General features: G+C 46.6%; 1 protein-coding gene across 4 annotated transcripts in view; it reads right to left on the bottom strand.

Annotated features, from left to right (window-relative positions):
• Positions 1–2940: 2940 nt before the first annotated feature.
• The window catches only part of DopEcR (G-protein coupled receptor DopEcR), a 238651-nt gene continuing 226296 nt past the window's right edge, over positions 2941–15295 (bottom strand). For all 4 annotated transcript variants that reach the window (XM_075677580.1, XM_075677578.1, XM_075677577.1 and 1 more), the window contains one exon: positions 2941–3729. In XM_075677580.1, coding sequence (XP_075533695.1) covers positions 3147–3729 — 583 coding nt within the window. In that variant the 3' untranslated portion in view covers positions 2941–3146. The remainder of the gene's footprint in view (positions 3730–15295) is intronic.

Below are 15295 nucleotides of genomic sequence, written 5' to 3' on the forward strand. Positions count from 1 at the left end.
GCGACGCAACAGCGGATTTCTGCTAAAGCGGAGACCGGATAGTGGCTGGAAGAAGTGTTTCGAAAGGCAGCCTCGATTCAGGTCTAAACAGAGAAACCAGTGCTGTAGTCTCGTCGCCAGGAGTTAGACGCAAGGCAGTGTGCCAATCGCGATGTTCAGACGGAACATACATCACATCAGCGATTGATCCATTTAGGCGTTGGGCCGTTCTTTAAAGGCTAGTACGCAATTGGACGCTTAACCTTTCTGAAATAAGACTAAAGTATGTCTTTGCAGCAGCGAAGCGTGTCAGCAAGAATCTGGCGGCTAGCGGTGCGATGTAAAATTATGCCTAGCATAAGCAACTCGGTGACTTCCGCTGCGCAGCTGCTCGGACTCCGTTTGTCATGCATAGCTGTTGGAATCACCTGGACTAATCTATTCCAGAACTCGATAGGGCGAAAGAGCCGAGGAGAAAAAGCCAACACGGCATACGCGAACACACTAAGGTGGCCAGCAGTGGGAACGCAGTCGCCCGAGAGAGGATGACGTTCAGCAGCTGCTGGAGATTCTAGGGATATGAGGAGGAAAATGCTAAGCGTGCAGGTACTTCTCGTAAGGGCCTATCACGCCGTGGCTGGCGAAGAATGCGGCGGAGAGCGATAAAATAGAGTAAAAATGTTTCGACATCCAGGGGGTACCAGGAGACAAACAGTCGGCGTCCTGGTGTTATATGCTAGACAGTGTAAGTGAGTTCTTAGAAATGTAGGGTCCAGTGACTCAGGCAACCTCTGATGTTTTCGGAATCGCAAGCCAAAAAAAAGCTTTGTGATCGGGTGGACCGAGTAAGCTGGGAATATCCAGACGAGTGCAGACACATGCGTTGCGCAATTGAAAACTGCGTTCGGCTGTGGAAAGGGTCCAGCTATAGGATACGCACCAACTCGCTCCTTGTTACGGTGACACTGGGTTAAAACGGCGCCATTTTCGTAGCCACAAACAACAATGCGGATAGTGGTTTAGCAGACGCGTCAAAATTGTGGAAAACCAACGTAGAGGCGCTATAACGTAAAGCTATTCCAAACTTTTCCATTCCAATTCTGCAATCAGCCTACCAAGATTGGTCAAAAACGTTTTTGGACCACCCCCACTTCACCTGTCTGTCACGCAACGTCAGGAAAACCGCGATAGCTGGCCATCTGATATGACGTGCACACAACGATTATGCGTAATTTGACCGAGCAAATCAAAAATTGTTATTTCTGATTCCACGCCTTTTTGCCATAAGCCCTCGGCTATTGGTCAAAAGTTTTCGGGCCGCCCCCACTTCACCTGCCTCTCACGCGACGTCACAAAACCGCAAAAACATACCACGTCAAAGTGACGCGTACACGTTAAAGATGCATTATTATGCCGAACAAAACTGAATTTTCTACTGAATAGGCGCAGGCTGCCCCGTTCCGAAAGGAATAAAAGATGCCTGCCGCCGATCGCTCCGGCACGGCCTACTCGCTCTTGCTGGAGAGCATGGGTGTATTTGCGTGTAATAAAACTTTGTGCGTGGCCGTGTAACGTCTTCCAGAAATTTCGGCACGTTTACGACCTCGTTCTGCCAACTCTTCTTTGCTGAGGATCTGTTTTAGCGTCATTCTTAAGCTTCCGTTGTATGACGCCGCGATAGTCGACGAGCCACCGCAAGCTAAATAAGAGAAAGCGGACCAATCGCAGGCGCCGGCACCACACTCTTCATCCCGCTATCGATATTTAGTGCAGTGGCTCGGCCCCATCGAATCCCTCTCCACTTGAGCATGCTCCTCGCCTCTTGTGAGCCAATTAGATAAGACAAGCCGCTCACTGCAGGCAATGTTATTCGTTTTTCAAGCAAACAAAAGTGACCTCCTATGAACACGGGGAGCATTTGATTGGTCGGTTCAAACAACCCTGCGGGTGACCTCCCGATGTTTGCGTAAGCGGTTACGCAAATTTGACGTCAGGAGATTGGAATAAAAACATATTGGAATAGTTTTGCGCTACACGGCCCCAGTAGTGATACAGGTGATATTAGGCCCTTTCTCTGGCGCTCTGATCGAGCGCCAGAGAAAGCGAATCAGCCTCGTCTGTACGTGTGCTATGCTTTAGAAGCGAGGTTTCGCCCATGCGACGACAGTTAATGTATGACAAACGACGGCGTCCAGCAGGCGAGTCTCCCGGAAGTCAATGTCACGATGCTGGGAGCGTTGCGAGGAGGAACGCACGGTTTCGAGTCTAGGCTATCCTCAATCTTTACTGTCGCATTATGCTTTGTTGGCAGTTTCTGAATGAACCTTTATTTATCGTTGAACAATGTAGCAATATGTGAGCGACCTGTTTGTCAGACACCGATGCGCTATTCTGCTTATTATTACTGAAGCCAGCAGCTTAGGTTATGTAGAAAAAGAAAGCCTGGTACCGACGGAGATGCGCACGTTGTCTGACGATACTGAACGCGGGAATCCTCCCCAACGGCGGAGCGCGTGTGCTTTCTGCAATGCACGCACGTTTCGGCAGGCAACGGGACATCGCGAATAGAGCTTTTGCTCGCTTATCTATGCAGGCGCAGCAAGGACCATCGTCTATAGGTAAACCCACAACCCCAAATTTTGTGTCTATATCTGGCCATCAATGTCTGGTGAATCACTTAACAAATTGTCTCCGATAATAAATACCGCCCTTTTGGTCTTTCCTCAAGCCCTGTTTTTCTTCAGCGGGGTGTTTTCAAATACTAAAGAACAGCTCAAACCATCATTCAAATCAGCCTAGCAACTTACACTTTTGCCTCAAGCTTCTACGGTGCTTCTCGACACTTCTGAAGTGGCAGCATCAGAAGGAATCATGAGTGCAAATATGTAGGCATTCCTTGATCTTTCGGATGGGACAAACGGCGCAATGCGCAATTATTTCTCAAAAGTTGGAGAATGTGACTGTCTGGTGAGACACAATTTAATCTTTTTCCAAGTACCTGTAGCAGCAACCTTTCCGGGGCGGAATAAAACAGATGTGCTAACAAGAGCTAACGCCGAGTGAGCGGCAGATGTTGAGTCATCTTTTTCTATCGCATTTTGCGAAGTACTCCAATAACACGAAAGGTGACACCGAAGAAGACGCGCGCAAATGCGACTCTGCGCCCCCTAGACCACGAGTTGCTGCGGCGCCTTGTGGCGGCAGCACACGGACACGAACAGCAGCTGCACGCCGAGCCGGAATTTCGGGCTCATGGCCACGTAGATGAGCGGCTTCCACAAGCAGTCCAGGACGCCCAGCCAGAGAAGGCCGAAATGTAACGCGTGAAACCTGAGTTTGACGCCACCAAGTTTTTCGTAGACCTGTAGGCCTATCCACGGCATCCACGAGACCCAAAAGAGCACAATGATGACGAAGGACATGACGTGGTCGGGATTTGACAGGTGCTCGCCAATGGCGGTGGCGTACTCTTTTTCCTCCTTGCTGAGGCACCGGCGCATTTTGCGCATCGTGTTGAAGATGAAGTAGTAGGTGTACACGACGGTGAGTACGCTGGGAAGCAGGACCAGCAGCGCCAGTGTGAGTGTGTACGGAAGGATGCTGGAAAGGTCCAGCATGCAGATGTACGCATCCCGGTAGAAGTGTCCGCTAGAGAAGCCGAACAGCGGCGGGCAGTACATGAACATGGACGTCATCCACGTGAACAGCATCCAGCACTGGCACCGTGTCCGCGTCTGGATGGCGTCGTACCTGGGAAATCGAAACAAGCATCTTTCAACAATAAGCACTTTGAACAGCTCGGAAAACAATTGTTGCGCGGAAAGCAGCGCGCAGAGGCTGTCAACAGAATGCATGTACTGAGCAGAGAAAATCCCAGTACCTTGATTGTCAGCGAATACGAAGCGTTGCTTGCATAGCGTTGAATAGAACTAGCTAGCTGAGCTGTGGACCATAATGAGAGCAGCATTTGCAACTCTATGGATCAATTTTGTTTTGTATTCTCATTGCCTAATTAGTCTACAAATTTAACCAATTCGACACATGTTACGTTTTGCAAAAGCTTGCAAAGTTTACAGCTCTCGCGAGAATTTCCGATTCAGTAACCCTTTAATATGCTATAACTTCTGCTGTGTCATAAAGAAAGCCCGCGAAATACGTAAATACAAGTTGCGCGCCGCGATCGCTGTTCGCTCAAAGCTACAAATGAGCAGCAACCGCAACCCTTTCTAGCGGCGATGTAGGGCTGCATCAAACGCCGTTGCCATTTTCAACGGCATTCACGGGCCGCACAATCGCATGGTTGCATTTCTCCGGCTACCTCTCTCACACAGAATTATTGCCCAATATATAGACAGGTCGATGTTGCTCGATTTAAAAATTCCTAGAATGCTATAGAACTTTCGAATTGAAATTTTATTCCGAAATCTAATATGCATTTCGAACATTTATTCCTCTGTCTTTTTTATATGCAGTTGGACAAAACATGCTGCGATTTGCTTCGTGCAATTGGATGCGTCATGTGTAGCGCGTAAGAAAATTTTACACGCTGGCTCAGGCCAGCAGGACACCCTGTCGCAATAGCTTTGTGCATACAAATCTATACGCATCCTAGGCTGACGAGAGGCGGATCTTTGTTCTTTCTTTACCCTTTGCCTCCTGAGACCATCTGTAGGCAGACGCTTTGCAGCGAGCAGTCAGTGCAACTGGAACGCCACACGGGGCCAGGAATTTGCTTTGGTCAATGGGTGTCTGTGCGGTTTATGTTGCCACTGGCACTCTTGCTTACAACTGCCTGAGTTACAACGGCGCTTTCGCAAAAAAATAAAAAAATAGAAAGTTACAGAAATACGAATAGCCTCGTCATTGTTTGTAAAAAGTATGGCGTCGTCGTACGGAAGGCGAAGTAATGACAACGCTAGGAAGGTTGCGCGTGAAGTCCTCGAACAGTGGCACAGGCTACACGTGGGCGCGATGCAAGGTAAATGCTGGTTGGCAGCACCCTACCCGGCCATGTGATGAGGAGCATCGATGGTGCACGAGAGCGACGGGAAAGTCGGCGCCCAGGGATAGCTGGGGCCGTATAACGTAAAACTGAGCCGTATAACGTAAAACTATTCCAATATGTTTTTATTCCAATATCGTGACGTCAAACTTGAGTAACCTCCGACGCAAGTACCGGGCGGTCACCCACAGGGTTGTCTGAAGAGACCAATTAAACGCTCTCCTCGTTCATAGGAGGTCAGTTTTGCTTGCCTGAAAAACGAATAACATTGCCTGTACCGAGCGGCTTGTCTTGTCTAATTGGCTCACAAGAGGCGTGGAGCATGCTCAAGTGGAGAAGGATTCGATGGGGCCGAGCCACTGCACTGAATATCGATACCCGCATGAAGAGGGTGGTGCCGGCGTCTGCGATCGGTCCGCTTTCTCTTACTTAGCTTGCGATGGCTCGTCGACAATCGGGGCGGCATGCAACAGAAGCTTAAGAATGACGCTAAAACGGATCTTCAGTAAAGAAGAGTTGGCAGAACGAGGTCGTAAAAGTGCCAAAAGTTCTCGAAAACGTTACATGGTCACGCAAAAAGTTTTATTACACGCAAGTAAACCCATGCTCTCTGGCAGGGGCGAGTAGCCAGTGCTGGAGCGACCGGCGGCAGCCATCTTTCATTCCTTTAGGAACGGGGCAGCCTGCGGCTATCCAGAAGAAAATTCACCTGTGTTCGGCATATTAACGCATCTTTAACGCGTACGCGACACTTTGACACGGTAAATTTTTGCGGTTATGTGACGTCGCGTTAGAGGCAGGTGAAATGGCTGCAGCGAACGCCACCTAGACTATGAAGGCCCACGCATTCCTCCTCTGCCGCGGTCTGACGTCACTTCACCCTGCCCGAGGAGCCAACGCCACCTGTAGAGAAATGCGAGCCTCCGCGGTTAGGCGATCCGCGTCAGATGGCGCTAGTTGCAACGTTAACGGTTTGTTTATATTTTATGGCGAATGGACGTGCTTTTCGGGGCCCCGTGGCGGCGACGAAATCATAACTTTTTGTGCACGCTTTGAGCTCGCTTCTGTTTTTGATTTGCTGATTTTTTGCCTTTAAATAGTAATTGGGTGGTTTTCTTTTTCTTTCGTTTGTTTGTCTCTCGTATTTCGGGTGCGCGGGTGTGCTTCGTGTACATTTGGTTTTGCAGGATGGTTAGAGCGTCCTTGCGTGCAACGTGCCCCAACACGTGCAGCCGGGTGGGACGTTGAGTATTTGCAGTCTTTGAATGGTAGCTTGGAGGTGGCAAGACACATAGCTATTAGTGGTTTTACTGAGCGTGTTTTGGTATGAAAGTGAGAGCGTGGCCGCGTGATTGAGCGCGTGCGAGAGCGTGCCATACCTTCGGTCTCCGCGGCATTGATTGCTTTTGAAACAGTGGTGACAGTTGCTTTGCGACATTTTGAGGATTTGGAGCCTGTGCGTATCGGTTTTTGCTAAAAGGCACGCGCTCTGCATTGATATAGTATTATAGTATTTGCATAAGTAGTAGCATTATTATAGTATTGTAGTATTTGCAAAAAGCCGTGCAATACATGGCGAGAAAGACGGGAAACCAAGCAGTGCGCGGGGGGTCCCTCAAGGCAGATGAGGAGACGGATGAGAACGGAGAGGGTATCGAATCGACCGGCGCACAATGTGATGTCGATACTAGACTGCAGAAAATGGAGGCTTTCCAGGAAGAGCTTCTCAAACATGTGCAAGAGCTCAAAAATGAGCTAACCAGGGAGCGTGATGCATGGAAGGTAGTTGAAAAGAGACTTGAAGCAGCCGAGGAAAAGCTGAACAGGGCCGCCATTGTAAACGAGTATGTGCGTGACAAGATAGAACGAAGAACCCCAAAGCGATAGGCGAGGGAGTGTCAGCGAAGTACGTGGAATGCACGCACCATGACGAAGGCTTAGCTGGAAAGAGCGGCACCTACCTAGAGGCTGCCACGCGGAAAAAGCAGGAGCCCAGGGGACAATGCCCCTTGTCGAGTCCCAATCACGCAGAAAAGGACAAAGGGAAGCAGGACGAGGTAGCAGAGAGTGAAAGGGTAATTATCGCCCGCGACTCAAACCTGATTGGGTGCACAAAAGCAATTGTGGAAAGGGTGAAGGGCGACAAAAGATTGGCGGTAGGGACATTTCCAGGACGGACACTGAGTTCTGTCATGGAGCGAGCAAAAGAAAAGCTCGCAGAAAATGCCCAAGTGCACAACCTTGTCATAGTAGCAGGTAAGCTAAATGACGTCCTAAACAGGAAAGGCACTGGACTAGCCCAGCGCTTGGCGAAAGGGGTGGACGACTTGCGCGAGCTATCCCCTCTGGTGCAGATCGTGGTGTGCACGGTGCCTGTACGTGACAGTCAGCTACAAAGAGCCGTAGTGGCTCCTAATGAGGCAATATGGAAAATGAGCCGCGAGAAAGGCTTCGAGATTGTTGAAGTAAACAGGGAAGTGAGAAGTTGTGATGGCTTTAAACGAGACGAGATCCCCTTCAATTGCAGCCTGGCACGAGAAATGGCCGGCGACTTGGTGGTCGCGCTGTTGCTTTTTCATTGGGCCCGCGGGCACTGATGAGGCCAGAGTAGATAGCAATGAAGAAGGTCCCCTAGGGGAACCTCAGAAGAGCATCGCCGTCGATAACAGAAAAAGGAGGAAAGCAAGAAAAAGAGCTCGCCATGCAATAGGCTACATAAACATGCAGGGCGGCAGAAGAAAGGAAAAGTGGGCAGAGATTGAGGAGCAGTTACCTAGAGAACAAATACGGGTGTATGCGGTTACAGAAACGCACCTTAGAGACTCAGAAGAGCCGCCAGTTATTGAAAATTATGTTTGGGAAGGGTGCAACACAACTAAGTCGGAAAGAAAGGGAGGAGGAGTCGGAATGCTCATCCATCAGGGAGCCAAATGGAAAAGAGTAAATTCAAAATTTCAAAAGCATCTTTGGTTATCAGGTACAATGAGTGGGGAAAAAACTTGGCTGGGGTTACGTATTTGTGGGCAGGAAATAATTGCACAGAGAAGAACAAAGGGTTAGTGGAATGCATAAGCGCTGATATTAAGGGTTTCGGGAATGGTGCTGAAATTGTCCTATTAGGTGACATGAATGCCCATGTACAGGATTTAGGTGGCTATACTGACAACAACGGGAAGTCAATGCTAGACCTTTGTGAGCAACATAACCTCGTTATCGTGAATACAGGACCTAAGTGTGAAGGACAGATCACGTGGGAATTGGGAAACCGGCAATCAACCATTGATTACTGTCTGATGACAGAAGCAATTCATGATAAGTTGAGAGAAATGGTCATTGATGAGGAAGGGTATAGCAACATAGGTAGTGACAATAAACGCATCATTTTGAAAATGGGATATGTAGTTGGGAAAGAGAGCAAGGAGCAAAATATGGCCAGTCCACATTTGAACGCTGAACAAATAGCAAATATAGTCACTAGAGTCGAGGAAGAACTTGGCAAATGGCCAAGTAAAGAGTGGGAATATGGTGCGCTTCTAAGTGTAATAACGACAGAAATACGGAAAGAGAAAGAACATGTTAGTTGGAAAGGAAGAAAGAAACCGAAAAGCCGGTGGAACAGGGAGATATGAGAAGCGATCGCCGAACGACAGAAAGCATATCGAGAGCACAGGCAGGCAAAGAATGCGCAGTTGCCGCACGTTGAAGTAACCAGTAAATCGGAAATATACTGGCAGAAAAAGTCTATGGTTCAAATACTGGCGCAAGCAAAATTAAAAGGTGAAAGTGAAAGTTGGTAGTCAGAAATACGCGAGAAAAAGAAGGCCGCACCTACAACATTTTCGAACCACATAATACTATTACGCAGGAAGTCAACAACAATATATCCTAGACGAAGATGAAAACAGACTGGAAGGAGAAGCGGCAATAAATTACATCCGAAAAATTACAGCCGAATCTTTCCAAGCCTATGACGAGGTTGAATTCGTAGAAAAAAGGAGCATGAAAAAGAGCCAAGTGGAAAAGGAGCTGGGGCTGAGAAATTGAAACTGGAAGAAAGCGGAAGAAAAAATTCCTAAGCGCACAGCCACGAGGCTAGAAGAGGTTCCCGTTAGGCTGATTAATGAACTAGGACCAAAAAGTAAGGAAGTTCAGGTGAAAGCAGTGGAAAAAAGTTTAAAAGATAGGCGAATACCAGACAGTTGGCGACAAAGTAGAATGAATTTAATTTATAAAGGTAAGGGGGAGAAAGATAGAATTCACTCGTATAGACCGTTGCCCATTACATCGGTAATATACAGGGTAGCAATGCAGGCAATCAAACTAAAGCTTCATGCATGGGCAGAGAATAATGGCATTTTGGCAGAACTTCAGAATGGCTTCAGAATAGGTAGGCGTTTAGATGATAACTTATTTGTTCTTACTAAGTGTATTGAAATATCAAAAGTAGAAAGCAGACCGTTATATGTGGCCTTTTTAGACATTACAGGAGCCTATGACAACGTAGACCGCAACATTTTGTGGGATATTCTGGAAGGGAAAGGCTTAGGTGACGATTGTCTGCAGCTTTTGAGAGAGACTTACCTAGAAAATACCGTTTGCGTTGAATGGGAACGGATGAGGAGCGAGGATAAAGTTCATATCAACAAGGGACTGAGGCAGTGGCACCCTTCATCACCGCTGCTGTTTACGATGTACATGGTGAGGATGGAAAGGGCGCTAGAAGGAAGTAATATCGGCTTTAATCTCTCATACAAACAGGCGGGTACAGTAATAGAGCAGCAGCTCCCAGGTTTATTTTATGCTGACGACATTGTGTTGCTAGCTAGCAAGCCAAGTGATTTGCAACGCCTGGCTTCATGGGGCCCGCGGGCACTGATGAGGCCAGAGTAGATAGTAATGGGTTAGAAATTTAGTGGTAGAAAATCGGGTGTTATGTTATTCAATGAAAACAGTGAACAGACAGTGGAGATACAGGGCCAGGAAATACCACGGGTAACAGAATATAAATATCTTGGTATATGGGTAAACGAAGGCAAGAGATATATGGAAACACATGAAAAAATAACAGCGAAGGGGAAGAGAAATGCAGCCATAATGAAGCACCGAGCGCTATGGGGATACATTAGGTACGATGTCATCCGAGGTATGTGGAAAGGTGTGATGGTTCCAGGACTTATTTTCGGAAATGCGGTTGTTTGCTTTAAATCAGGGGTACAATCAGGAATCGACAGGAACCAAAAGTCAGTGAGTCGCCTCGCATTGGGCGCTCACGGGAAGACTACAAATGAAGCTGTGCAGGGTGATATGGGCTGGACTAGTTCTGAAGTCAGGGAAGCTCGCCGTAAAATTGAGTATGAACGGCTGAGGAGTATGGAAGAAAGTAAATGAGCTGGGAGACTGTTCAGGTATCTGTACAGGAAAAACATTGATTCAAAGTGGAGGAAAAAAACTAGGAAGCTTACCAGCAAGTATGCGGCTTGTAAGGTGGGCAACACAGCAACAAAGAAGATCACGGGGAAAGTCAGAGAGGCTGAAAGAATCTCATGGGTGGCGGTAATGGAAAAGAAACCTGCCATGAGTAACTACTTAAGAGGAAAAAACGAAATCAGGAAAGAAACAATTTACGATAACTCAAGGGGAAGCTCATTACTTTTCGAAGCGAGATCGGGATACCTTAGAACACGCAGCTATAATGCGAGATATAAGACGCAAGAAGAAGCATTTGCTTGCTGCGGTAAAGCTAGGGAGACTATGGAGCATGTTTTATTAGAATTCCACTGCTCTCGCTGAACCCTTGGGTTCAGCGAGAGCACTGGAAAAGTAATTATGTCCGCAATAGGCATTAGTAAGAGCCGATTAGAGGATTGGTGGAAGAAAAGTAGGGAAACGACAAAAAACGGAGACGTAGAAAAGTACAGTTCGAAATAGGGGATCAGAAAATTTGGGTGGGGTAGTTCATAGTGTTTTTTTTTCTTTTTTATTGTTTAACCCAAGCAGGATATTAGGCAGTATAATAGCAAGGGCTTGGTGGCGCAACCCACCGCCCCGTTCCAAAGGGGACGCTCATAACATGCATCCATCCATCCATCCATCCATCCATCCACGGCATGCTTAGGCACGCTCGTGGCTGCTTCGTCTCCACGTTTCTGAGCTGAGGCACAGGTGCCATTCTTCGCTGCTGCTGTTCATCTTGTGCCAAACATCGCTGTTTTTCGTGATGGTGTACCACCGATGCAGAAGAATGGGACTTTGCTGTGTACCGAATTGCAAATGAAATTACGACAATGAGCTAAAAGTACGACTGTTTGAGTTCCTCTGCGACCCTCAGCGGAGATAAAAATGGCAGGGTACTGTGCAGCGCGACGACATCGACGTCGCAATGCTTAAGAATCAAGTGGCAAGTGTTAGTTTTTGCGTTGGTCACCTGTAAATATTTGTTTGCAGGAGATGACAAAGTTTCTTTGTGTATTATTTATATATAACTCTTTGCAAACTTCTGGTACATAGAAGGCTTTGTCGACATGTGAGGCGAGAGCTTGTGAGCACGCTTTTCGACATGTAGCCTAAGAAAGTACTTGCTAATTTACCTGTTTTATATGAACGTAGCTGCCTCTCATATCGGTATTTCTTGCCTACTAGAGCCACGAATTTTACCTGAGCAAGCATAAGCGGCATTGCAGCATTTTCTATTTCCTGTGCCCGCAGGCATCAGCGCAATTTTCTTTTTCCAAGTGCAGTGCTTTGCTGCAGCCCCTTTAGCTACAGAATTTGCTGCGATAGGACGCCACCCTTTTACGTAGTGGCACGTGAATTGACCTATTGTATTTTTTCCATGTGCTTTTCGTTGCTACTTTTATTACAGGTGCACATATTGACCACAATTCACATTTCAACCAAGTGGATTTTATCTGTATTTTGTGCAGGTATGCGAACGTCACTTGAAAGAAGAATATCTCCGCACGACGACAAAATATACAGATCGTGACGGTCGCACCATCGAAGTTAAAATGAATCTGACGCAACTCACGCACGATGCTCTGCCAACAATTTTTCCGGACAGCCCTGGCTACCTCCTGGACACTCACCAGTCGAGAGAGGAACCGCAAATGAAGAAAAAACGCAGGGAAGATGAACTACTTCAGAAAGCGATTGAAGAGTCCATGCTGGCCCACGAGAAAGAGCTACACGAAAACAAGTTGACCTGCCTTGACGACATCAAGCCTCGCCTACACCTGCTACAATCAAAGAAATATCGGTCCCCTGTGAATTCATACAACCACGTGATCTTTGCTCACATCGAGGCAGCAATGGAAGCCCCGAAGCTTCTCTCTTCTGTGGTCATATCATCAGATATGTCTGTGGGCGTGTTTTTGGGAGGTGCGCGCCTCACTTCCGGCGAACGGCCTACAATTCCAGAAGAAATTCACGACCTCTGTGTGCTGGTGCAACTCCTGGACAGCGTGGAAGATTATTGTCGTAGAAGTGAACTTGGACAGTATGACAAAGTGAATGGTGTGTTAAAGCTTGTGGTTTCTTTCCTCAATGGCATTCCAGTGGAGACCTGCTGGATGATAACAGAGTGAGAGAAATAATGTTTCTCAGTGAACAGTGCCAGCTCCTGATGAAAAGGAGCAAAAGGTATTCCGCTGAACTATTAGTTCTGTCAAGTGTATTTTACACTATTTCACCCCATGGGTATAACTTTTGGCGAAGCAGTGGTAACATAGCATTTCCTCACACTTCGACAATCAAATGTGTATGTGCCGCTCATGATGTGAGTCCTTTGAAGTAACAAAATGAAAAAGGGTTCCTAAGGTACATGACAAGACGGGCCAGCCTATTGAAGCAGCGTGAAAAAAATGTCACGTTAATGCTTGATGAAATACACTTGCAACAATTATTTGACTATAAGGCAGGCAGATTAACAGGAGCTTCTGTTAACAGCACTGAACCAGCTAAAACAGCCGATGTTTTTATGGTTCAGAGCTTATTGTCATCATTCACAGATGTAATACATATGTTACCAGTGTCGAAAATCACAGCGGAAGAACTACATAAGGTCCTCAAAAAAGTAATAATCTGTCTTGAAGATGCTAACCTTCACGTCGTGGCAGTAATAACAGATAATAATTCAATTAACAGAAAGGTAATCTCACTGTTTGCAGGAGGCAACAACCTCGAAATTGTGTATCCTCATGCGGAAAATCCGCAGAAACCTTTATTTCATATTGTCGACACAGTACATTTACTGAAATGCATTCGAAATAACTGAGTTAACCAGAAAAATTCTGACAAATGCCTGTATTACCCTCATTTTGACTCTTATGACGAGCGGAACAAAAGGTTGGAGGGTGCATCATTCACTACGCTACGAAAACTGCATGACGCTGAACAAAATAGGATCATGAAAGTTGCTCATGGGCTGACCTACAAGGCACGCAACCCAAGCAACCTAGAGCACCAAAATGTTGAGTTCGCTCTCAAGATTTTTAACACCTTTGTGTCTTCTACTTTAAGAATTCAAGGTGAAACTTTACATTTAGACCTGGCTGACGGGACAGCAAATTTCATTGATTTAATTGTAAAATGGTGGAGCATCGTGAATGTGAAAACTCCTCAGAAAGGCTGCAGGCTGAAGGATGTCTGGCAACAGCCAGTGCGCAACATCACCAGCGAACAGCTGCAGTACCTGGACAAGTTTGTTAGCTGGCTTGATGCCTGGAAGGACAGGTGCGTGCAAATAGGCGCTCTGAAAAAAGAGACCCCCACTGCTTTACGGCTAACTACATATGCCCTGATCGAGGTGACTAGGTATTGTTTGGAGGAACTTGGCTTTAGATACGTACTCCTCGGCAAATTCCAAACCGACTCACTTGAGGCTCGCTTTGGAAGGTATAGGCGGGTATGTGGTTCGCATTATAACGTATCGATAACACAAGTATTGGAGACTGAGGGAAAGATACGCCTGCAAAACACATTGATTCTGTCAGACATGCCTGAATCATCCAATCAGGATGAATCTGAGCCTAATGCTGAGGAGATAGTCAAGAAGTATGACGTCCGCTTGACCTGTACTGAATTAAACAAGCCCCGGCAGGACATGGCAGCACTGGTCTACATTGGCGGTACTGTGCAAATGTAGCTCTTAAGCGGAAACCATGCGATGATTGCTGCGATTTATTGACTGTCACGGAACGAGGGCTAGAAGAAAGTGACTACGTGCTGATTGAGAGCATCACTCGAGGTGGAATGAAGTTCCCACAGCCAGCTGCTATTCACGCAGTCCTCTGGGCGAAGGTTGTTTTCGACTGTGTCACTAGCAAAGAGCATTAGCACCTGTTTCCTGCTGAAACTAACCCGCGAGCGATGCTACTTGAGGTGCCTATGTATTTGCTGAGCGATAGCTAAGAATTTGACGCCTGTGGAGTTGGCCACACTCCAGATTCCATAATGAAAAATCTTTTGCGTTCAGCAATAAACATCCTGCTTAAGAACTATGCTGCTTTGAGAAATGACGTACTAAACAAAAAGAAATCGGATGGAACGAAGAAAAAGTTACTTACTCTGAAATGATGTCTTTGTATTTGTGTATTTGTATATAAGCATTGGTATTTGTTTGTGCTTATGTTTTGTTTGTATATATAAGCTGACATGTATTCAATCATTCAGTCCGGCAATAAAATCTTTCTTGTTCTGAATATATTTGCCCGTTGGTATCACTCTGCTTAAAAATGTAGATAGTGTATACATTTGAAAAATAGTGATAACAAACTCCTCCTAGCTGCAGTATTTATGTTTCGTAAATTGGTGCACCCTCGGGCAACGAGAAACAGCAAATCATAACGCATATTCCGCCCGGTAAACTCACCTGTTCAGTGACCTCAAGCAGGACAAAAGATTACAAAACTGACAGTTGAAAGAAATGCGTGACGTTCGTAGCATTTGACGACAACCACCAGCTGTCATGTTCTCCACACCGGCAACAAAAGAAAGAAAAAAAACACGACAGCACGCACTACAAATATATGTGCGAAATATAAGGTCAAAACAAAACGCAAATTTAGCGCGCCATGCCCCTTAAAACATGTAGGGTATTGCTTTACCCCCCATGGCCACCTTATTGACTTCTCTTATGTTCATTAAAGCTACTTCTAAGTTTTCTTCACGTCGGAAAAAATAATTATGCGTAGCTAAAGCGGCCGCAAAGTCATATGCTAAACGATCGCGAAGGGCTGCGTACGGGCTCAGTTTGCTGACGTCACGGAGGAGTGCACAGGCCTTCTTAGTCTAGGTGGCGTTGGTGCAGCCCGAAAA

The sequence above is a fragment of the Dermacentor variabilis genome, unplaced genomic scaffold (genome assembly GCF_050947875.1).
Source record: "Dermacentor variabilis isolate Ectoservices unplaced genomic scaffold, ASM5094787v1 scaffold_13, whole genome shotgun sequence".
NCBI classification, from domain to species: Eukaryota; Metazoa; Arthropoda; class Arachnida; order Ixodida; family Ixodidae; genus Dermacentor; species Dermacentor variabilis.